This window comes from Coturnix japonica, chromosome 3 (genome assembly GCF_001577835.2).
Source record: "Coturnix japonica isolate 7356 chromosome 3, Coturnix japonica 2.1, whole genome shotgun sequence".
Lineage (NCBI taxonomy): Eukaryota > Metazoa > Chordata > Aves > Galliformes > Phasianidae > Coturnix > Coturnix japonica.
In genome coordinates this window covers 47,978,666-48,003,366 of record NC_029518.1, presented here as the reverse complement: position 1 = coordinate 48,003,366, position 24,701 = coordinate 47,978,666, and the positions used below count along the sequence as shown (strand labels likewise).

Below are 24,701 nucleotides of genomic sequence, written 5' to 3'. Positions count from 1 at the left end.
TTGCTATCTTTCTATCATCATTTGCAAGTAATTTGGTGAGGAAAGAATGCCTAAGATCTCATTTGAGCTTGTAGTTCCCCAAGCTTTGCATTTTCACAATGTGGCAGCTAAAATATGACAAATATTCCTCATGAAGGCAAAGTAGTCTTGCAGCTATCACATGAATTAGCAGACTGTATTAAAGAATGATAAGAAATCAAACATATACTCTGAGCTGGTAGTCTGATAAGAACTACTCTCATTACACTTATAGCATCCTTCTTTCTCCATGACCTTTTTTAGCATGTGGATGTTATGGTCTGGGTCATAACTCAGTTTCCACAAGATTAATTAAATAAATAAAATAGCTAGACTGAAATAGAGCAAGAAAATGTGTTTTCTCTGTTACTGAAAGAGGGAGTTGGTTTAGGTGAAGGCACAAATACTTCCCTGCATAATTATCAAATAACTTCTGGGATAAATAAGTGGTCTGATTTGGTTTTGTCAAACAACTACTTGTTTTTGGTTAAGATTAATTTGATACCTTTTTCTTTTTTTTTTTTTTTTTCCATTGGAACCCTTATCTGAAGCACTATAATTTGAAAACTGGATTAATAAAGACTGAGATATGAGCCCCAATACACCAATAAGTAAAGTAACTGGTTAGATTGTTTTTACTCGTTTATTTTATGAGCCTCTTATGGTCAGAGATGAAAGTACTAGGTTTGGAGTAGATTCAACATTTCACATACATAGAAAACAGTGCCATTGACACTTGTGAGCTGCATCTTTTAATGGATTGTTGTGTTAAATAATTGACCCAGCCTACTGAGAACACATACATTGCCTTGCATGGATTTTCTTCCAGTAGCATTCTTTTTCTATTCAAAGGGGTTTATATATTTTCACACTAACATTAGTTGTGGACAATTAGGAAATGGAAAATTTAATTACCACGATAATAATGCCATAATTAGTACAACCTGTTATTTAGTTAGTCAACTAAATTTTACTGAACCTAAGAAATCATTTATATAACCTAGTATTTAATTAGCTGGCTGAATTTTTCTGGACTTCAGAAATATTTCTCCCTTTAAAATATTCTTGTCTTAAGCAGAAGAAAATAAGTGTTGCTGGGTTGTTGCCATAATGTGCTATGTATTTTAGTAACAGTAATTTCCCAACACTTGTGTTTAGCAGAAATTTTCCCTTTTGAACTGAAAAGTAGTAATTCTAGGAGAGATGACTAGAAGCTATAAGATATCACTTTGGGGTCCTTGTTGCTGTGAGGCGATGTCAACTGACCTTTAGGCTATACAAGGAAAAAACAGGTTGAACACAACTGCACTTCTGTGCTGGACTCTTCTTAGACTGCCAACTAGTATTGGCAGGGATGTTACCCAGACTAGGTTTAAACTAGTATTCATTTAAAGCTGCTTTCTTCTATTTCTTCTTGGCAAATGATCTGAAATGGAAAAGAGACCTGGCAAAGCATTGAAAGACTATTTGCTGGCTATTAGCTAACTGCCTGAAAAGTTTTTTTTAGGCAAACATGTAAAAGGCCAACCAATTTACGCTATCTAAATAACTAATTACTTTGCAGCTTGCCAATATGGGAATGAAAGGCAATGTGAATCCTCAGGGCTAAGTCCCACACAGGAATACAAGTTCACTACTTAAATAGCCTAAATTTTTTTTTCAGAATCCCCTGGTTCTGATCACCGCTGAACTCTGATAATATATAAGTCTATTCTGTTAGCTGCGCCTGGGACCTTCCAACAGATATGTGCTTTGGCAGCATTAAATGAGCAATATCTAAACATCTGATAGACATGCCAGCTGGGAATTTTTGTTCTTGTCAGTGGTGCCCCATCCAAAAAGAATTCTCTGAACATTTCCTTCCTTTTGCAGAGAAAATGTGTAGGAGGCAGTAACAGGGAGCAGCTGCCAGTGAATGCAAATCCAGAGCATTCAGCAAAGGCACACAAGATTTCTGTCCAATTTATTATTTGAACCTGTAGCTCTAAGAGGTATTCTCAGGGTTACTTTCTCTTCACCATGAAAGATGCTACAAAAAAAATACTCGGATGCTCTCTGGAACTTGGATCCTGCTGAGTTTGGACTGGCTGATTTTTGGCCATATACTGAAACAAGTCAGTGTATTCAATATAAACATAATTCTTAATTACTAAAAGAGATAGGTACATGTGTCATTTTCTTTTGGCTCAGTCTGCTTTTAAAGGCACTGTGACAAATTCCTAGTAACTAAACAATAAGTTAGAATGCCCACATGATAAGCAGATTAAAAAATAAGTTAAAAAAAAAAATCAGTTTTTCCTTTTTCTACTTTTGAGTTTCATTACAACAGGAAATATTAGCCCTGCAAATATAAAATCTCAGATTTAAGGTCAAGTGAAGCAGATTAAAACAAAATGTGTGAAAGCAGTTTTCTTCCCTTCCTGTTGTTTCTTAAAGGACAAGATTTTTTCTCTACTGACTACCATTATTTCACTCTGGTCCTTTGAATTTCCTTCACTTTGTCATTTATGTATCTGTAAGAGCTCCCTTCATTCCTTCCTCAAGGTACTTTCTATCTGCAGGCTGTTTCTGATTCATCAAGCCATGCAGGTTTGTTATTTTCCTGGCCTTGCCCAGTTGCTTTTGAGAGAGGAAGCCTACAGAGGGTGGTGCAGGAGTCAGTCAGAATCATCTAGAAATAAGCAACCACCCTACTTGCTTCCCAGCTAGAACTTTTCTTTCAGAAGGTGCAATACAGTAAATTGAAAGCAAATCAAGCTGTTAGAGTAGCTGCCAGAAAAAATGCTACAGGTTCCGTGCAGTTTTGTCACTTAGCCATTGTTTCATAGTGGAGGTGCCTTCCTTGAGGCTATGAAAGCTGCATGACCATAAGGTGCATGAGACAGCAGCCTAGACATACATACTGAGTAGCTTCAGCTTCCATTAGCCTATTTCTCAAATCCCTGCTGCCTTTTGGCCCTGCAGGGCCTCATCTCTAAGCCTATTGATCTTGAATTATGGCTTAGTCTTATCTGTCCAACCCAGCCTTTCCTGTCTACCCTTTCATATCCCTATTACTATCTGACATCTCCCCAGTCTCATCTGCTCACTCTCCTTCCACTCCTGTTTGCTCTCACAATTTACTCAAAGGCTGAGATGATCATGAGCATATCATCACCTCTATTCTAGCAAGCAGATAAGTCTTGTTTCCAGTTTTGGATTTACTCTTTAGTACACTACATGGAAACTGCTCATGGACCGCACTCTGATTTGACCGCTGATGACCTTGGAAGGCCTTGTGAAACACATGCCTCAAAAAAGGTAAACAAAAGGAATGCAGAGGGAAGATAGGATGGGAGTATGTGCTATGTATATTAAGTAGAAATCTGACTGGGGAGTTACCAAACTTAAACTCATTGTGAATCCTCAGAGAAAGTGGTGGTTATTTAGAGTATTTTAGTGAGTAATATTTAGATATTGAGACTAGGATTTTGGCTTCATTTATACTTACCTAATTAGTTTTCTTGATTATTTTTTTTTTTCAAAACCTTTAATATTGCACTCAGAAAATAGTTCAAATTAGACAGTCCTTTTGTGTGTGGCTTGCTGAGTTGCCACCACTTCATTTTACGAGTAGCGGATTGTGCCATTGCTACTTCAAAGTCAGTCACATTGTTGTAGTTATGCTTAAAGAGCAACCATTTGTCCAAGGAAGAGAATTTTAATCTCTTTTCAAGACTGACTCTTCAGCTTCCCTTTTTCTTCCCAAGATGCTTAAGCCTTCTCTGCATTTATTTTGATGTAACATCAATAACATAACAAGATGGTTGGCCTTTGGCAAAAAGCTAGAGGAAGAACAACTTGAGAAATATATATAGTTTATTAATATATTTAGATAACTAACTGGTCAGTTTCTAGTATAGGAAACATTTGCACACCCTCAGTAGGTTGTCTGTTCTGACAAACCAGAGTATCTGCTACGATCTAGTACAAGGTTGCAACTCTGCCTGAATGTCCTTCCATATTGAAAATACCTGAGGGGTGGGGGGGGAAGTTCTGAAGTTGTATATTATTAAATATAATTTCAGAGAAGTGAACTGGCAGGATTTTGAGGGGCTAGCCCTTGGAGGTTTTTAAGTAATTTCACATTCTATTCAGCTGTGTCAACAAAGAGCCCAAGTCATTACAGTTTACAACCAAAATGCGAAATTCACAACCTTGTAGAGAACAGCCTTAATTAGAACAGCTTCTGCAGTATGCTCTACTCAGCCGTCTTCTTGGCAGTCATTATAAATAAGTCAGCAGCTGAGTGAACAGGAAGCCTGGGAACCAGGAAGCACTTGACAATTGGGGATATATATATATTAAGGTACACTGGAGACAAATTATTTACTATATGTTTTAGGCATTTTATATTGCCATCAGGGGAGAAGCATAGTATTGGAGTAACTAATATATAAAGTCTAGTGATTAGGCTTTCGATTTCTCATTCTTAATCCAGTAATAGTAACCTTAGTCCATATTGTTATTTTTAATTGCCAAATTTAACAGTTTTAGAGAGAGGGATTGAGAAATTAAGCAATGCCCTTTTTGTGAGCTTCATCAAGAATGCTTTCAAATTATATTTAAGCTGCACCTTTCAGGATAGTGCTGTTCCTTCTAAGTGACGCTGAATTTATCGTGCCAAGATAAGAAACAAAGTGAAATGTCTCAGAAAAGTAAAACATTGTCTGTATAATTTAATGATACATCTACTTGTCTGCTCGGTACGGGAGACAGAAAGTCTGAGTTTATAAAATGTTTCTTCAAAAATAAACCGCAAGACCAGCAAACTTCATGCTCTTAAAACTCACAGTGTTAGAGGCCCAAATGGGTTGCAGAATATAAAAAAAGCAATCTTCCATACAGAATTATTTTCGTGTAAGAATGAAGAGTTGTGAAGAGATATTGAGTAGAATGTAGGGAAAATGTCTATCTAACATTACATCTGGTCTTCAGAAATAGGTAATTCACCACTCTTTTTATTAGCATTCATTTAATTATGCTAGTATGTAAAATGCCAGCAAAGAGCGGTCAGCTTCAGGATGTACTGTACATATACAATTATTTGCAGGATAAATAGATAAGCCAGTGAGAGAAGAGGAAATGAAATGGAAGATTACTTATCTTAAAACATGTCATGTCCAGGAAAAGACTGCATGATGTGACTGTAACATCCAGGTTTCTGCTGGACCAGTGAAACATCTGAGCAGCCACCAGCACTTTAACACATCTAAAAGAGTCTGAGACTGGATGTTTGGCTAGGAAAGTGTAGTCATGCAGGCACATGTAGTATAAATGTTTTAAATGAATATCTCTTATTGGATTTACTGTTGATCTGTCATTTTCACCAGTATTTTCCAGTATAGTGTATTATCATTCTTTTAGTGTAATATGATCCTTCTCAGCTACTTTGCTCTCTCCCTGCTATACATACAGCAAGTTGCTCATGTAAATCACAGTAAAGGTCCTAACACAAAGACCTACCATTCTTTTTAAGATACTAGGAAAAAAAAACAAAAAAAACAAAAAAAAAAACGGGGGGGATGGGCGGGGGAGAATCTGCATTTTAATTAGTAAATATATGGAGTTTCAGAGTTTCGGAATTTTAAGGACCAGTCTCAGTAATACTGGTTTTGTTTTTTTTGGTTTTGGCTATATTACCAGATATATTTCAGCTCTCAGGGTAAATGCCTTACCAGCTTCATATCAGCACAAGACTCTGGTACGTATTACACCCTTCAGTCAACACATAGGGAGCATCAGAGGTGATAGCCTGTAGACAGCTTAAATTGCCTTCCTAAGCATCATAAACTTTCTGTAGGTAAAGTTAGTACCGCATAGCCTGTGAAGTCTCATATATTACTTCTTAAGACTTACAGGCTAGTCTCAGATGTCTCCTTTCCCTGCTCCATAAAACTATAATCTTATGAGGACCATTGATTTTTCAATTTAATGCTCAATGTTCAGCTCCCACCATGGAGAAAGTGATTTTTGTCTTGTTATTTGTACCACGGAGTTTTTCTAGAAGGAGCAACACTAGCACTGCCACAGGAACAGAAAAGAAAGGAAAAACATCATTTATCACCATAGCCTAGGGGTATTAAGAACAGACTGAGAAAATCATATTTTTTTTTTTTTCTTTTAAGGCATTTCTATCATGACATTACTATATGAAAGATTAATTTCTGATGTTGGGTTTTTTGTTTTTGTTTTTTTCTTTCTTGGAGCTTAAAAACACTGAATTTTAATAGGATGAGAAAATTCTCTCTAGACTGCTATAGTGCATACTGCAGCATACAAAATCTTCCAGATGTTTCTCATGGTACAGACTATCAGAATACCTGATAGAATGGAAAAATCCTCTGCAGAACATGGCACTGTAATACACAATTAGAAGTGCTCACTGAAAGAGAACAAGAGAAGCTCCAACTTTGTACAAACACTGATGGATATTTTGCCAGATTTTCCCTCTTTGTTCATGACAGGACATGGCTTTACATTTTAAATCACAGAATCATAGAATTACCCAGGTTGGAAAAGACCTTGAAGATCATCAAGTCCAACCGCAGCCTAACCATAGTACCCTTACTCTAACAACCCTCTGCTAAATCATATCCCTGAGCACCACATCCAAATGGCTCTTAAACACATCCAGCGACAGTGACTCAACCATCTCCCTGGGGAGCCAATTCTAGTGTTTGACTACCCTTTCTTTAAAGAATTGTTTCCTAACATCCAACCTAAACTTATCTTGGCGCAACTTGAGGCCATTTCCCCTTGTCCTGTCACTTGTCACCAGTGCTCTTTTTCCTAAAGAGTTCCCTCTTCTACTAGGAAGATATATGAATACCTTTATGGCATTGACTAGTCCTCGTCCCTTATATCCTGAGAAAATATAAGAAGGTCCTTGATGAAGCACACATCTGCATCATCCTGAATTGTAACTCTCAAGATGGAGCCAAGTCAAGTTGGGAATCCTTGGGAGTGTCTTCTCTGGTACCTTTCTACTGACTTGTTATTTCCCCGTCCTATATCGGAGGAACTCCTTCTTCTGGGTAAATAAATATCTGCAGGACTGATCAAGATACCTTTTCTAACACCAGACATGGAAGGTGGGCTACTGTTTAGGGCAGCTGGTGAATCAGGCACTGTAATCAGCCTGTGTGATAGCCTGTTGCTTCTACTTTCATCATGACCTCATGGTGGCTATGCCTTATGCCTTTCTCTCCTGGAAAGATTTTTTACTGGGTCTTGACTGGCAGAAAGGATTTCTTTTTTCTTTTTTTCTTTCTTTTTTTTTTTTTTTTTTTTTTTTTTATGGTTATGATGAGAAAGGAGTACTGTGTACAGAAACCTGAGTGTGCTCACTCATGACTGCCCAGCAAGCACCTTCTCATTAGTTGCAGTTCTATATAAGCAACCAGGCATTCACACTCTGCATTATTCTGGATGAAGGCACATACATCAGTACTGGAACACATTCCATGGAAAGTGAATTAGACATCTGCTTTAGGAAGGGTGTTTAGCATCTAAAATGAGCACCAATCCAGGGAGCTATGTCTGGCTTATATTTAGATAAATAGTTACAGCCAGATGAAGTACTCTGTTAATATTTATATCAACATTATTAACATTTATATTAATATTAAATTGATATATCATACATTTATAATCTCATCTAAAGATTGATACTTGTCTGATTTTGCAAGGTTTTATCAAGTAAGTTTTTCTAGTAAGTCTTGTGGTGTTAACTGTCCACTTCTGGCCAGTTCCCAAAGACAACACAATCTCTGAAGAGTATAGAAGCCCTCATCAGGCCTATGTGGGAGTCTACTTAACAGTGTCACGTACATGAGTTACTCTGGTCTTCTGTGTATTTAAAGCTTGCAAGGGTTTTGTATCCTTCTAAGTGTGATTGCCTCTAAGCAAAGAAAGTGCATAAGAGATGCAGTGCAAGATTAGTATGCACCCACTGTTTATATCACACGCAGTATTTTCTGTTCATTTCCCATATTTTATTTGCTATACTTTTGAAAATGAAGAAGAATTAAATGTTCTTATGTTCTTTATGAGCATTCGGCATAGCCATTAGTCCAAAATATTTCAAGAAAGATGATTTACAAAACAGGAAAGCTGCCAATCTATTTGACATGAGTGAAGGGGGTACCAAAGGTCATATCTGTTTTGTACATTTTAGTCTCAGTAAGAAAGGAAAATGCTTTTTTATTTAAAACTTTATCTTGGTTCTGCCATTTTAAATGACCTCTTTTATATGAAATGTATCATTTTCAGGAAAAGAAAAAAAAATGTTTTGTTTTTTGTTTTGTTTTGTTTCTTTTCCTGAAGAATTCCACTTATTTCAGACATTCCTAGTGAAAATCATAGCTTGGAACACCTGAGTTTTTTGATTGTTTGTTTGTTTGTTTTTTTGACAATTCCTAGTTGTTTTTTATGCATCTGTGGGAATTATAGGGGGCAAGTGAGATGAATAAATGGATTCTTAACAGGCTTATTACAATGAACACTTGCCAACATGCTCTCAGCTTGAAAAATAAAGCTCTTATGATTTAATTTTTTGCAGCCTTTCTCCAAAAGTGAAATTTAATTAGAACCCAATTATACTGAAATTGAGGTTGAGCAATGAATGCTCAGCCCCACATGGTCTGATTTATAATTCACAGCCACTTTGAGGAACTACCTTATTGCTACCTTATTGTTCTCTCTGTATTCGCATGCACTTCCTACTGATATAAATGGCAACTGTGTGGCTGCTGCAAAATAAAAAACTTTACATTTAATGGAAAAGATTTTTAAATAAAGTCATATAAGAGTCTGGAGTTTATTAAATATTTGTTATTGCTTTATACTGCCAAGAGTAAAAACATACATCTTCATTGAATTTCAAGACCTTAAAAACCATGTGAGAAAGCTAGAGAAATGTTGATGCATCTTTTGCAAACAACAGGATCACCTTAATAAAGGCTTACTACACTAAAGCCTTCCTTGAAAACGCAGTGTGGAGTTTCTTGCTTTGTAGCCACTAGCTTCAATGTGAGACCAAAATGTATCATAACTCAGTTTCTAGTTATTCCAGAGCTGTAATGGGGTCTAACATAACTAAGCTGTACAGCTATTAATGATATAAGAGCTGAAAAATAATAAATTGTGTAGGATCAAACCAGGAGTTTATAAAAGTAGGATCTCCTGCAGTGGTCAAAAGTAGATGCCAAGGGAATAAGAAGAAGAAGAAAACACTTCTAAATAAGTGATATTTCTTTGAATACCTTCTAAGCATCCCGCCTCCTGCTGCTCTGAGATTTCTTGAGCCGGTCGTAGTTTCACAACTAGTGATGCCAGTGGGATACAGACACCTAAATGCATATCTAGAACAGATCAAGGTATCTCTGAAGTTTTGAACTGGCAGAGGATAACATAATTTGTAAGAACAGCCATAAAGCATCAAGCCACCTGCCTGAGTTCCCTGTCTCCTACTGAGCTGGTGGCAGACACGCAGTGGTATTTTGTCAGATTATTTTCTTACCCTGAATCATATTTCTCTTAGGGAATTTCTGGCACAGGAATAGGGCTTGTATCTGAGACTGCTGGTTAATTATGCGACCACAGAAAATAGAGCATAAAGCTGTATTAGAGCTCTCATCGGGGAAAGCAGGAGATACAAGGCAATGGGGAACCTGTGGGGTAAAAAGTGGTAAATAAAGAGTTGATCTGCCGAAATAATTTCATTTGACTAGTGCTGAAATTTACTTTCTGTCAGCTTTCAATCAGAAGTAGTAATGCTCTATCTTTTAAAGTCTAACAGGAAATGTTAGTGGTTAAATGGTAAGCACTTTGGCGATGAACATTTCCGTTAAGTTTGAAGTTGCTTTAGGATATTTTAAGTTCAAGCTATTTTTTCCAGATATCATTTTGTATTTTCAAAGTGATTTTTGTTATCTGGCATCTGCATTTTCTGTGGGATGAGCATAATGATCAGGTCTTGCAGGATAGAGCAATGGCAGTAGTATGCTATGTTAATCCATCAAACAAGTTCTTTGTAAAGATAAGACCGAAGAATTTATTTAATTATTTATTTATTCATTTACTTACTTACTTATTGTTGCAAAATGCTCCTTTCAGTTGTTCTCATTTTCTTATGTACTGCAGACTTAAAAATACTTCCACTGTATCTATTTACTCAAGTTGTACGCTTTGATTTGCAGATCCAACAAGGTCTTGGTTGTTTCTGCCTGTTGGCAACAATGTCACTGAATGGTGACAGTGTATATCAGTGTGTAATTTCTTAGGCAAAAGCTGTATCCACAGCCTAGCGCTGTCACAGCTGACAGGTCTTCATAGAAGGAGTCCAGGTTGCTTGACCTTCCAGGCAAACAACCATTAATATGCAGCATTCAAGACCTAATTACACTCTACTGAAAGGCAGAAAGCACTACAGCAGTATATTTTTCTTATTTATTCCTCTTACTAACCCTATTCAGACTGCAATTGCCACCATAAAGCTAACTTAGAATCATAGTATCACAGATTGGAAAAGATCTCCAAGATCATCCAGTCCAAATGTCCGCCTACCAGTGGTATTTCCCCACTAAACCATGTCCCCTAGTACAACACCTAAACATTGCTTAAACACCTCCAGGGATGGTGATTTGCTGTCTTTACAGAATTGAAAAGGAGTTCTGAAGTTGGTTAATTGCAGAGCACATGTTTGATCATTGAGAAATCTCACAGTGTGCTATCATTGGTGTACTGGCCCTCTCATACATGCAGCGCAAAAGGACTATTTCTGTCTTCTGCATGTCTTTTCTCTTTTCTATTACATTTATGGGTAAAGGATCCAGACTGTAAATTTGCATCTGCTCTGGTTCTAATAATGTTATTTGGACATGCATCTCTATTATTTGCTTTTCTAGTCAGGCACTGCTGAATCCTGCTTAGGTATAAACTGGCTTAAAGCTTTGATGTTTAATTGAATTGTGTTCATGAGCCTGTTAGTATTGGCCAGCATGCTGGAAAATGTGGCCTGGTTTCTTATGATACAAGCTGTTAGAATGACCAAGACTGTTGCACAAGACTTCTTGTTTCAATCCTAAACCCACAAATAAATAAAAAAATAAATAAATTCCTCTGTAAACATCATATATAACATTCAAGAAAACCATAACAGAAACTCATTATTTAAGTAGTGAAGTGCTCCAAAATTAGGAACTGTTGGATATGATGACCCTTGCTGTCTTTAGGGTCTGTGCTATGCAATGAATAAGTCTTGTAGCACTAAAGAGTCTCAGGTACTAAAAGGAACAATCATCTCAGTGATGTCTCAATTAAAAGAGAGGTGAAGGGCTCCTGTCATTTTTTACCCTTCTCTTTCTCCAAACTCAGGTCCAGTAGCTAAGCCAGAGTATTAGAGCAAAAACAGATATAATGTTAAACTGAAGCACAGGAGCCTACACAACTCCTGAGAGAAGACTGCAGTGAAAACCCTGTGTTTTCCTTGCTGAATTTGTAGGAAAGTGATAATAATATAATATCATGAATACATCTGTCTTTGTTTAGAGAGGAAATGAAAGCAAGCAGTGTCTAGACATGGAAGAAGCATTTAACTGATGCTGGTGCCCAGCAGAAGCTATAATGTTTGACACTGCTGGCATTATCTCCTTTGGATGTTTCCCCTGCTGCAGGAGCAGATCAGAGAAGCTGCTGCAGACTCCCAGGCTCAGCCAAAGATGTACTAAGCTCTGCTGAAAAGGCTGCTCTGATACAAAAATCAGGTGCCTCTGCTCAAAGACTGGCAAAGACGAAAGGGGCTTGGCAGTACCTAGTTCCAGACATTAGGATGTGTAAGAAAAAGATACTTTGTCATTTTGTAACTGGGAGTGCTTTTATATCATATTGATTTTGTTTTGTTGCTTTCCGCTTTTCTATCCTTCTCTCTGAGTGTAACACCAGAGTCATAATTCTTAAAATAAACAGTCATAGGCTATGCATAACTGAACTCTGGAATGCAGTCCCAGTCTCCTCCTGGGCAGTGGGCAGTGCACAGCTGTGCGCAGTCCTGTGGAAAGGCTGTTAGTGATGCCACTGAGAACAGCAGGACAACAACAGCTCTGTCACTTGGGCAAGGGCTCATTTTCCACACCAGCTGTTGCAAAGAGCTTCAGCAATAGCAGGCAGATCTTGAGATGTGCTTATAGGTTTCATTTAAGTCTGGTGTTTGCAGTGTGAGAAATGACAGTCACAATGCATGAGAGAGAGGACATAAAGTGCTCTCAGGCACTCACCCTTCATGCCTATGGTCCACAGATAAAAATTGCTTTATTAGATCAGGTGAAGCATAGTTAGTGACATCAAGCAGTGCTAGCTTTCCAAAGGTGCTCACCTGTGTAATTTTTGTCCCTAGTTACCGTGAGAAACCAAATGCTGCATGCCCATGAAATGGGAATGCCCTGAGAGGACTTAAATGAGAAGGACAAGCAGATGAGTGCTACATGGTACAAATGCTAGAGGAGCTGCTCATTGTAGAGCAAGTACTTAGAAAAATGCTTTCGGTCACCAGGACATCTTGTCTTTAATCCTAAGTGGAAACAATGTGGCCACTCCAGAGCAGCCTACAGTGTGGACACAGAGGGGTCCTCCTCCATCTTTACAGGAGCTAGGGCAAGAAGTTGTGGCCTGCACAGTAGGTCTGCTGGAGTGGACTGCTGGAGATAGATGACACAGGCAGTCTGTAGGCATGGAGTAGCAGTGAAACAAGACAGCCTTTCATACTGGTTCATGGAGCAGCTCAGAACTGGACTGAAAACAGTTATGCTGCACTCACTTGGGAGAGAGTGCACTGAGACCTTTTTGTATTTACTCAAAAATGTCTTTTCTGAATAAAAAATACACTATGAGGTAGATCTGTGGTGCACTAACCAAGTCAGGGCACAGAGCTTCTGACTCACAGATTATTCCCTTTGTTTACAGAATGAAGTAATAAAATCCCTCTCCTGACTGATAAGATTAAAAACAGTTCATCAGATTAGTTGAGTGTCACCATGGATTTTACCTTTCTGTTCAAAACCAGTGCTACAGAAATGTACTAAGTGTATAAACATAATACAAAATCCTTAGCTTTTTAAATTTACCTTGTATAATGACAGTCCTCAGCTATATACCCTAAAAGACAAAAAGAGGGTGTGGGGAAAGGATCATTTTCAGCGCAATATATTACTATTTTCCTTTTGACTTTGATCATAAAGGTCACTAATGGATGTTTTTTAACAGCGAGTGCAATTTTTTTGTATTATTGCCAGTCGTTGAGATAGTGGTGGTACTAGGAATAAGAAGTCAGAAACAACCAGAAATAAGAGCAAATTGTCCAGAATGAATTAGACAATTGTATAAATTAAAGCAGAAATGAAAAGCACATCTGACTAAACAATGGTGGGTTTTTTTTATGTCAACCTGCCAGTTTAGCAGCTGCAAAATGTATTATAATGTATAGTATGGACTCAAGTTATTCAGCCAGACTTCTCTCTTCACAGAAGTTCTGACTTACCGCTGTGATGTCAGTTTGCTTCAGAAAGATCCCACTTCACTGGATGAGGACCAATTCTAGAAGTGTCTGGATGTACTTGATTCTACTTTTGTGATGTATTTCCATAGCTTGAAACATGAAACTTCCCCTTGGAAAGCTATATCTCTTGAACTAAAGCAGGCACATTTTCATGTGTCTTTTTTCCTGTTCCATAATCCCCAGATCCCACAGGCCCCCTAACCTATCAAAAACATTTTATGCACTCAAACTGTGTTTGCCAAAATACAGTAATGCTGGCAATCTTTAAACCAGACCAGCAAGCACCATTGGAAACCTTACTTATGGTCTATCCTTATTCTCATTCTTCCTCTTCCCATACAGTCTTCTGTCACAGCCGATGGAGCCCCTCTGGCTGTTCTCAGGCAGGAGAATGAGAACACTTACCATAGTGCCTGAAAGGGGAGGAAGACAGTAGCATCTGTGTAGAATGCTATGATTGTTGCAAGCACTTCAAATATAAAAAATTATATACATTATATATATTATATATATATATAAAATAAAAATAAGTGGATGTTAAAAAATATTCAATGATTCTGTGGGCTTAAGTAACAACACCGTTGAAATGCTGACAATTACGCAACAGACTAGTATTCTAGAAATAAGTGGTGAATGAAATGGTACTGGAAACGAGCACTTAATATGTATTTGTATAGATTCTGAAAAAGCATCTTTTCTCTTCTGCTCCCAAATTTACTTTTTTCTTGCTTATTTTTCTATTAATTTTTTTTTTTCCCTGAGAAAAGAAAAATATAAAAAGAGGTATGTTGGGAAAATATATCATTTTGTATTTTAACCAAAGTGGCTTTCTTGAAGACAATTTTCACTTCACAATGTAACGCTAAATTGAGGTACCTCAAGTCTGTTCAGAACTCAGCCATACTGACAGCTCAGGATTCAGTATTGTATTATTTCTGTTTCAGGCAGGATGGGGTGACAAGATGCCATTGGGCTTACTTTGCACTAGTTCTAGTCCAGAAAATTAGTAAAAAACAGCAGGTTTATATAGAAGAAACAGTGATTGCTCCTATTGTCACATTTTTCAGAGTGTATGTTTTATCAATAAAAGATTGATTGTCTAGGAGACAAAAAACAAGATGATGATTCTGGGGGAAAAAAAAAAAAGAAAAAAAAAAAAGAAGTTTTAACAATAGAGAAAGAATTAAATGACCTTTCAACAAATGTTTTGGAATAAATCTTGGTGTATCACCTGAAAAATAGCATGAACTGATAGACATTTTCTTTTGTTTGTTTGACTCCAGAATTAGAAGAAAATACCTCATGTAATGCATTCTATGACCATATTTTAATTGTTAGCACTCAGCATTGTCTGGAAACAACATCATACATACGGCTGCATTTGTATACAGTGTGTACAAAAGCACAGTAACAGAGTCTTTCAAAATGTACATATTGTATTAGCTACATGCCTAGCAAAGTTCCAGACAAATTAAGCAACATCCACACACCATACAACCAGAGTTTGCAAGGAGGCATATACATTTAAGGTTACTTACTCAAAACAGGTTTTGAGTATTAGCCGCAGGGAAATAATGCTGAATTCCTGTCAAGAAGGAGTTACAGCCTACCTGGGAGTACCTTTCTCATACAGTTAAAAAGAACAGGCTCCAGCTTGCAGTTCTCCCAGAAGACACACAAACAGTGTCCACACATAGCAATTTAAGACAGTGGGTAAAAGAAGTATAAATTAAACATAATCATCAAATGTACTAAACATTAGATAAGTAGTTTTCTTGTAAGATATCTGTATCATCTAGAGATGTCTATATGAGACAAATGACCCTAGGGAATAAAAATACAATGGATTTTAAGTCCTATGAAACTCTACACTGTGCAGAGATTGCCAAATAAAATGAGGCAGGGAACCAGAAAAAATCCAGAAATAAACCAGAAACTTGATCATGGTTAATGATCACCACTGAGAAAGGAAGGCTTTATGATTTTGTATTTTATGAGTGCAAAATATCTGGGGATAAAAATAATTCAAAACTAATCAAAAGAGAGAAACTGAAAACTGTCTGGCATTCAGAAAATAGTGGCATAAAGTTAAAGAGAAGATATGAGAATGTGCAAGCTCATGCAGATTTAAGGCATGGAGGAAGAATAGGAGAAATGGAGACAGGGAGGATGAAATAATATTAGGCAGTTATGGATGGCAAAGTCCTTAACTGTTCCTGAGAGATTTATAAAATCATGTCAACCTGCTCTTTCATGTGAAGTGTCCCAGGAAGCCACTGAAGTCACTGAACTATTGTAGTTAGCTAGGGCAGGCAGTATGGAGCTGCAGCAGTTATATACCATAGGTCTTACCAGCTTAAACCATGTCCAGATTATACCCAGATAACATCTTGGTGCCTTAATGATAGGGGTAGGTAGATGTGTAGCCTTAAAGATAAATGTCTGGGAAATAATTTTTGAACTTCAGTTAGCTCCACAGATTTACAAATAAAACAGTATTAGCAAGTGCACTAACAAGGACAAAGGGAACTCTAGGCTGCTACACTGCACTGATATGTCAGTTTTTGAATATCTGAGACTTGCAACCAATCCTGAAAACCAAACAAAACTTCTGTTGTCCTTTCTACTATTCATTTTATAGAAGTTGCTGAAGAAATGTAGGTTATAGTGTTGTAACAAAGAAAGATCTGTGTTTGAGCAGCTTCAACCCACTTGAAAGGAAGAGCTATTTAAAATCATATAAAATCAGATCTTACCCCATCAATCAGCTCTTTCAACAAGAGCTAATGCAGCCAAACTGATAGAATTTTAGAGTGGCTTGGGTTGGAAGGTTTGCAGAGGGTAAGGTTGACACTCACTAGATCAGGTTGTCCAGGGAACAGTTTAGAAACTTTTGTGTTGATACCCCTCCATGACTTTTTGCAGCAACAAACTTCAGTCTACTTGACTACTTGTTCTGAATCATGAAAAGGTTCAACCTTAAAAAAAAAATAAAAATAAAAAAATAAAAGCCAAGAAAAATAGTCCTAAAATTAAATGAGGACTTTTAAAGTTGATCCACTTTGCTATTATGGTTTAAAGAGCAGCTTTACAAAACTTGTGAAAGATATTCCCGGAAAGAACTATGAATGAACAGAGAAAGCAGTAAACTGTCCCACAAGATGTGCTCTGGACAGGACAGTAATGGGCAATCACAGACTCCCTCACTGCTCCCTGCTGTTTTAGTTCTAGCTCTGCTCTGACCAAGAACACTGAAATTGTCCTCTTGGAGAGGACTGATGAAGAACTACTCTTTCCATAGCCACAAAATGGTGTTGACCATGGAACTGGAATGTTTCACACCAAAAAAAAAAAAAATAAAAAAAAAAAAATTGTATATTCTTCTTATAGGCTGTCTAGCTAGAGTTTTCTGAAGTTCAGTGGTTATTCATGCACAAGAATCTAACGGAAAAGAAGTGAGGTTTTCAACAGTACTAAGTGTTTAGACTTGTAAACTGTGTGTGCAAGAAGACTGAGCAGAAAATGCTAGCTGTTAGTTATGATTCATTCCTTAGGAACTATATCAGACTAGAGCTTCTTTGGTCCCATGGGCAAGATGATCGTTAGTGGTATGGTATGTTTCTGCAGGGCATCCTTCAGTTTGGTTTTGCCTGAAAGTGATCTGGGTTCTATATTATGAGATTGCTCTGAGGGGCAAACTGAAACCAGGAATGAGATATGGACTTTAAAGGAGTAGCTCTGGTCCCAGCTCAAACACTAGTACAGACACTCACTGGAGTACCTAGATTCCTGATTATAACTATCCCAAATTGTACTTGGACCCCAAATCAATTAGTCTCTGAGAAATCTTATTATTGCTTTTTAATTTTAATATTCTTTAAATTTATGGTAGCAGAATTAAATTTTAGAACATAAACTTCTGACTTTTAAATAGTAAATAAATGACCCCAAAGCTCTCATCCATATGTCTGTCAAAGTGAATTAAACAAGGTAGATTTAAATGAGGTAAAGAGCTGACATTTGATATATTTCTATTTTTTATCTGAAACTGAAATCTATAACTTTGAATAACTCCTTAATTTGTCCAAAAAAAAGCCTGTAAGACTTTATGAGAAATAGTTGTTTAAATTACACAGCTAAAATCATGCAAAAAATCTATTAGACATGTACCTGGATGAATATTCACTTGAAAATACATATTTTTGGGATGAGAAGATCTATCATTTTTCAACCATTACATGAGCTACACTAATTTTCACACTATTATGTTTTTCTTATATGTTAAGTGTATGCCAGTATCTTCTTTAACACACGGTATGAAGCCAGTCATCTTTGTCTTCTCAAAAAAATACGCTCTTCACTTCTGTCTAACATTAAGACTGATCTGAAACAATCTCATACTAGACAGGCTTTAATGGACTCCAAGTTCAGATGGTCTAAGCATATGAGAGCCAAAATTGAGTTACAAACTGCAAAGAAAAAGTTCAGTTTTGTTCTGTAGTCAAAAATTGCACCTATTAAATCATAATGACATTTCTTGTTTCAAGTTGTGCCCATTCAGTTGTGTCACGCTAGTCACTGTGTTCCTGGTATTACTTTTCAGGGAAGTTGTCTGTATGGCAGAAGAGTTGCGCAAGTAACTGGCAGATCTCTCTCGCTGAGATTTCTTCCGGCAGCAAAGCTGGTTGTTGAAATGTCTTCTGAAACTCTCACTGAGCAAATACAGTGCAAATGGATTGACACAAGAGTTGCAGAAGCTTAGCACTCGGGCCACTAAGGTAACAACCATATGCCCTATTGATGAATCAATCTCATTGTAATTGAAAGACCGGTACATGTATAGCACATGGTTAGGAAACCAACAGATAGCAAAGAAGCCAACAAAAACTAGAACAATTTTTGCCAGACGTTTCCGAGTTTCCATCTAAAAAGATGAAGAGAACTCAAATCAACAACAGTGAATAAAACTACTACACATAACAGACAGTTAAAACATGTAGCATTTCACTTTATATTAAGAATTATCATAAGACCAGTTATTTTTTCTGGCTCATTTACTTTCCCACATTCACTTTACGTGCAGTACAAAATGCTAACTGTTTGCAGTTACAGAAGGTTGCTCTTTCTATATGAAGCAAGAACACTTCATGACCCAAGTATGCATTGGCACATCACCTCAAAGCATGCACCAAAGGATGTATCTTGACTTGAAACAGCTTTAGTTAGAAGTTATTTTGAAACTGCTGGTTTTGAAATCAAGAAACATTGTAAGCCTGTCACCTACGGTTTTAGCCTTAAGATACTACTTACATGCTGTTATTTTGCCTGAAATGCCTCAGGCTTGCACCTCTCTCCAGTGGAAACCAGCAAAATAGCTCATTACACAGTCTGAAGCATCTTAATTCCAGGGTAAGATGAAAGGCTTGACCAGTCTTCAATAATGTCTTGAAAGAAATGTACTTTATTTGCAGTACTAAAGTATAATTGGATTACAATGTAGATATTCAGAGTGGATGAAGAGTTGAAAGGAAATGAGCATACGCAGTGGTCCCAAAACTGAGAGATGGAGAGAAACTGGCCTATTAATGGTGCCAAAGGGAGGTAGAAGCTTTCTAAATATTCATTCCAAAAGATTTACTGTTTGTGGCAGGTACCAAAGTTTCATGGGCATGGGAAGTTTTTCTGGCTTTGCACGAATTACTATCAAATTTAACTTGTTAAAAAGCAAGTGACTTTTTTCTAACAGAGTTTCAAAATCCATGAAACAAATCTGTAAATGAAATTTCCTTATCTCCATCTGAGCAAAAAGCAGTTGGCGTTTCACAGAAGATGGGAAAGCTGTACCACTGCAATTTGGTATGATTTGCACTGGGCCAGATAGCAACAGCAGAGTAAAAGATACAGAGGCAGCATGTGAATATCGTAGTTTTGTGCTGTTGTATAAAGAAATGTGAACTGATAGCAATAATCTGAATTTACTTTCTCTTGCTGGGAGATATGTAAGTACACTAGATGTTTCTATTCTTCTGAGTCCCATAGATCAAACAAAAAATACCAAAGTGGAATGAAAAAAAAAATTCTAATTTGAAAATACATGTAGGTTCAGAAATTGGATATAAATTAAATATTGTTTCCATCCTGTGAGTTCAGCCAAAAGGCTCTCAGTATTTCACAGAAAATAACATAGTACATGAAGTGCTAATATGTATGCATTTTTACAAGAAACAGACTAGAGTAGAAATGAAATGCTGAGCTAAAATGACATGAGGGAATGGGGTCTTTCTTTCGAAAAGAATGTGTGTGTTCTGTCTAGGCAAAGAGATTTCTCTGCATAAAGATATTTTCTACAGCACTGGCAGAAAAAAAGCTAAATTATAAGTAGTTTTCTCTATCAATACAATCACTTTTTAAAGTGATTAAGGCATTTTCATGGCAAAAGCAGAGGTTGGCGCATAAACAATTGTGTTAATGAACAGCCAGTTGCTATCTTATGGCTATCTTATGGTGTGGAGGGCCTTATCAGGAAGTTGGCTATTAAAATGTATTGTCTCAAAGGTATACAGACTCTATACTGAAAATTCTATAGCAACTACAACAGAAAGATTATTAAGAAAAGTTCAGTTGTAAGCTCAGGATTGTATCCAAGATAGATCTACTCAGGTGGCCAAAATAGTTCAATTAATGATGATATTTTCATCATTCCTCAGCCTGAGAAGAGCCTCCAAGCCTCTAAGAGCCAGTATTTTTCATTTCTGAGCAGAAAAAGAGACAATTCTAAAAGAAGTTCATGTAAGATTTGTCCCCCTGGTAGTAGCATACAGGAAGAGGTGAAGTCAGTAAAACCACAAGCAGTGGTTACACTAGCAACACTTATGCGCACATACTTCTTTCAGGAATATGTCTTGTTGTTACTGAATTTATATTTTCCTTTGTATTAACTTACATATTGAGTTTAATACTGAGTAATTAGGACAGCAAAGACATTTTTCAGATAGTCGTATACTTAGATCATGCATGTGGAATCTGAGCTCTGCTTAGCCTGGCAACTTTGATTTTACATTTTTTGTTCTTCCATTTGTAAGTGCACACAACACATAATGTTTCAGTGGGAGTAAACATCAAATTGCTTACCAGTCGTTTTGAGTGCTCATTGTTTTCTCCAGGGATATTATGGGCACTTCTTATTAAACTCTTTGCAATATGATAGTAATAGATACTAATAATGGCAAGAGGAATAAGGAAATACACAAGGAAAATCAGCACAGAATGGATTTTTGGGTGCATGTCATCTGTCATGGGGTATGGTATACATGCTGTGAAAGTGGCGTTATCTGTGTCATTGATGTGGGCCAGTTCAGAGAACACTGCTTCAGGAACTGATAGGAGTATGGATATTATCCAAATGGCAATGGCTTTTGCACAGGTCCGTAGCACTGCACTGGAGGTCTGGATGTCCATGGGCTTTACAATTGCTTTGTACCTGAAAGGGATAAAAACACAGTTACATATTAAAAGGTATTCATGCAACAATTTAGGCGACTTCATACCTTTGACCAAAATAATGTCATACTTTTTTTCTACTTTGAACCAGCATAGGGTTTGTAATCTTTATCAGATTTGCATTTTCTAAGTCTTTTATCTTCCACTGCATACATATCCATCAGAGGTGGCAAAATGAGTTGAAGAAAAGTTGCAATCTGTCGCACATTCTGTGCCAGCCCAAAGAAAACATGGAAGCCACTACTACTCTGTTCTTTGTCCCACATCCTCCCAGCAAATCCCCAAATGCACATCCAACCTCTGTACTTCCATCCCACTCTAAAACCAGCACATTCATACTAGAACTTCTTCCTTATCTCCTCCTTCCTGCAACCACCTCATTCCCACTCACAGAAGCAGTACCACCCCACCAGCCCTTTGCCCTTACTCCTCAGCTCCATTGTATACATAGATATACTGTCCTGGCTGCAACACTCAAAACACATTTTTCTTTATAGAGTCAAACAAGAATGACAGCCAAGAGCCTGTCCAGAAGTATTAAACTCTTAAATAACGTAAGCATGTTCACATAAAGAGTTGGAAGCTTCTGCTTCCTCATTTTGGGAAACTGTCCCATTATATACAATTATAGATAAACCTTTGCAGTATTAATAATTTCGTGACCACTAAAGTGAAAACAGGAAATGTTACAGAGAATGGAAAAATCGCTACAGGAAAGCTGACAAAAGAGCAGAAGTAGACGCTGGTGAGGAAATTTTCTATTACAAAAAAAATAATTGCATAAGTTGATACCCAGGGAAACTTCTTACAAGGAAAGGTCAATTGTAAAAGGCTAAATACACTTTGAAAGAAATATTTCAAAGCTGCATTAATTCTTTGATGAACTTTATGATTCTGATTTTGATAAATATTTCTTTTCAAGAAGTAAAATATGTTTTTATGCTTTGCTTAAAACTGAACATTCAGTAAAAGATTTCAGTTGGACTAAACTATGGAAATTTGGAAGGTTACTTTATCTGATGCCTTTTTTTGGTCTTAATTTGATTTTACGTTCTTGAAATAACAGAACTTTCATGAAATGGAGAAATTATTTTTACTTACCATTAAAAGAGAAGTTTAACATGAGTCAGGAGAGATTCATATTCCAGGTACCTAACTTTATTCCTCTTAAGCTCCTTCTAGTCAGCAATGTACTGTTGAACAGTAATTCAGTATCTATGTGTATTAAAACACCCTTTGAGGTGCTTATTTTTCTCTTTCATCTGTTCAGTGAGCTTTCAATGAGAAGTGCTGTAAGTTAGATGTCTCCACTCAGTGATAGAACTCCTTATCCACACTTATAGATACATATACATTTGTAGATACATATCTATAACAAACATATATTAGTATGAACAGTTATCTAAACATTGTCAAAAGGTAAGTTTGTGTCATAATGCATTTGCTGCAGATAATGCTAATAAATGGAATTGCAATCCCAAGTACACTTTATGACTGTTTTACAGGTCCTCACAGTACTTATTAATCCTCAGTATGTCAAGCAGAAGTTTGGAGAACTGTGGGTCAAAGCTATATCCCTATGCCATGACTTGTGAGTTTGCTTAAGCCATCAGTGGAATTGACAATGCCATGGAAATGTCTGGCGCAGAATCTTGGTACCTTAGAAAATCCTTTTTGGGGGGAATATCTGAATTAAAATGTGTCTTGGAGCTCACTCTTTCTCATGACCATGATAAACTTACCATTAAATGATTTTAAATAATGGCTATTTATGGTCATATTCTCTCTGAATTCACAAAGGATTTTTACTGTGTCTTCACACATATAATGGAGTAGGAAATTAAACTGTTTCTGATAATTTGTTTACCATTTCTTCTAACACAAAATGAGAAACTCCCACTACACAAATGTGTAAAGAGATCCTTTACTCTGTTACAGCAACTTCTGCACGAAGCATAAAGGCTTCCCAGCACAAACTGTGACCTTATTAGGCAATAATTTACTTCCTATTGCTGTCTGCCTTGATTTCATTACATAAAGACAGACCTTCTATTTCATTTCATTCAGATGAGGTGACGTCAAGTCTTCGCATCTGCTCATTTCTTCAAGACTTCATGTTGCTGTAGAAGGGCTGATATGGGGACAAAGCATATTGAATAAAGAGGATGTATATTTTATACTCTAATATTTTTTCCTCTATTTTTGTACTGCATTGCTTTGTTGAATCACAGAATCACGGAATATGCATAGTTGGAAGGGACTCACAGTGACCATTAAGCTCAACCCCTGGCTGCACACAGCACAACCCAAAATTTGAACCCTATGCCTGAGAACACTGTCCAACCACTTCTAGAACTTCAGCAACTTGGGGGCCATGCCCACTGCCCTGGGCAGTCTGTTCCATGTCTACCGCCCTCTGGTGAAGAATCTTTCCCTAACCCCCACCTGCCCCTCCCCTGACACAGCTCCATGCTGTTCCCTCAGGCCCTGTTGCTGTCACAGAGAGCAGAGCTCACTGTTGCCCCTTCACTCCCTGTGAGATGCTGCAGCCGCCATCAGGCCTCCGCTCCACCTCCTCTGCTCAAGGTTGAACAAACCAAGGGACCTGAACTGCTTCACACAAGACAATGACCATGTCATAATTCATCACTTAAGCAGCATTTGGCTCTGTTAATATCTACACTGGAGACATTTTCAGAAGCTTTTATATTACCAGAAAATATATGGAATATTTGTGCCATGGCACATATTGCTGAGCTATGACTAACTCTAAATTTGAAGTCTTTCAAGCAAAGGGCCCTTTTCCACAAAAAGAGAAAAAAATAAAAGCTGGGTTCAGCCCAAAAAACTTCAGCATTGTCCTTCAGTTGAATACAAGATGGCATTCTTCCAAGATCTCAGTGGTCTGTGTCAATGAGAAGGAAAAAGCACTAAGAATTTTACAAAATCTGTCATGTTGTTTATATATCTGCAAAGACATAGAGACAGGTTACAGATAAAATCAAATGTAAACTAGGTGAACTTACAAGTATTCCCAAAATGAATATCCAGCATCTTCTTTTGTATAAAGCTCAAGTAAGGCTAAAATATACCACCAACCATTCGGATTACAATTGTGTACTTTTTGTAAATAAAACATCATCGGTAAATCAGGTAAATCAGAGTAAGAAGCAAATTATTTAGGCAAATTATTTTTAAAAATCTATCTTTTCCTTTACTTCACTGACGAAACAGTAAAATTATTGGTACTCAAGAAGATCAGGAAATAATTATAAGTATGAATTAAAAGCCTTCATGTAAATTCTGTCATTCTACATACTCTGTCATTATCTCTGCTGACAAAAGCATCTCATCTCTGGAAATATTTTTATAGTATTTCCTTTCTTTGAAGCTGCAGTTTCTACCAATGGACACAAGCAAAAACTTGCCCATTCTGCAGATACTGGTTTTGTTTGTAGAGAGCATAAATGTCCAACCCACTAGTTTTATGTTTTTGTTGCCCTCTTTTCTAGTATTTCTTTTCTAGTATTTTCTAGTAATTTTTTTAAAAAATTGAAGTTGTGTTATTTATACACATGAACTATATAAT

General features: G+C 37.0%; 1 protein-coding gene across 1 annotated transcript; it reads right to left on the bottom strand.

The window, feature by feature from the left end:
- Nucleotides 1-14,920: 14,920 nt before the first annotated feature.
- Nucleotides 14,921-23,344, bottom strand: LOC107311656 (neuromedin-B receptor-like). The gene is made up of 3 exons (XM_032443798.1): nt 23,159-23,344; nt 20,744-21,092; nt 14,921-18,536 (listed from the first exon to the last, which is right to left on the bottom strand). The coding sequence occupies exons 2-3, from the start codon at nt 21,068-21,070 to the stop codon at nt 18,135-18,137; spliced, it is 729 nt and encodes a 242-aa protein (XP_032299689.1). The 5' UTR covers nt 21,071-21,092; nt 23,159-23,344; the 3' UTR covers nt 14,921-18,134.
- Nucleotides 23,345-24,701: the final 1,357 nt, after the last annotated feature.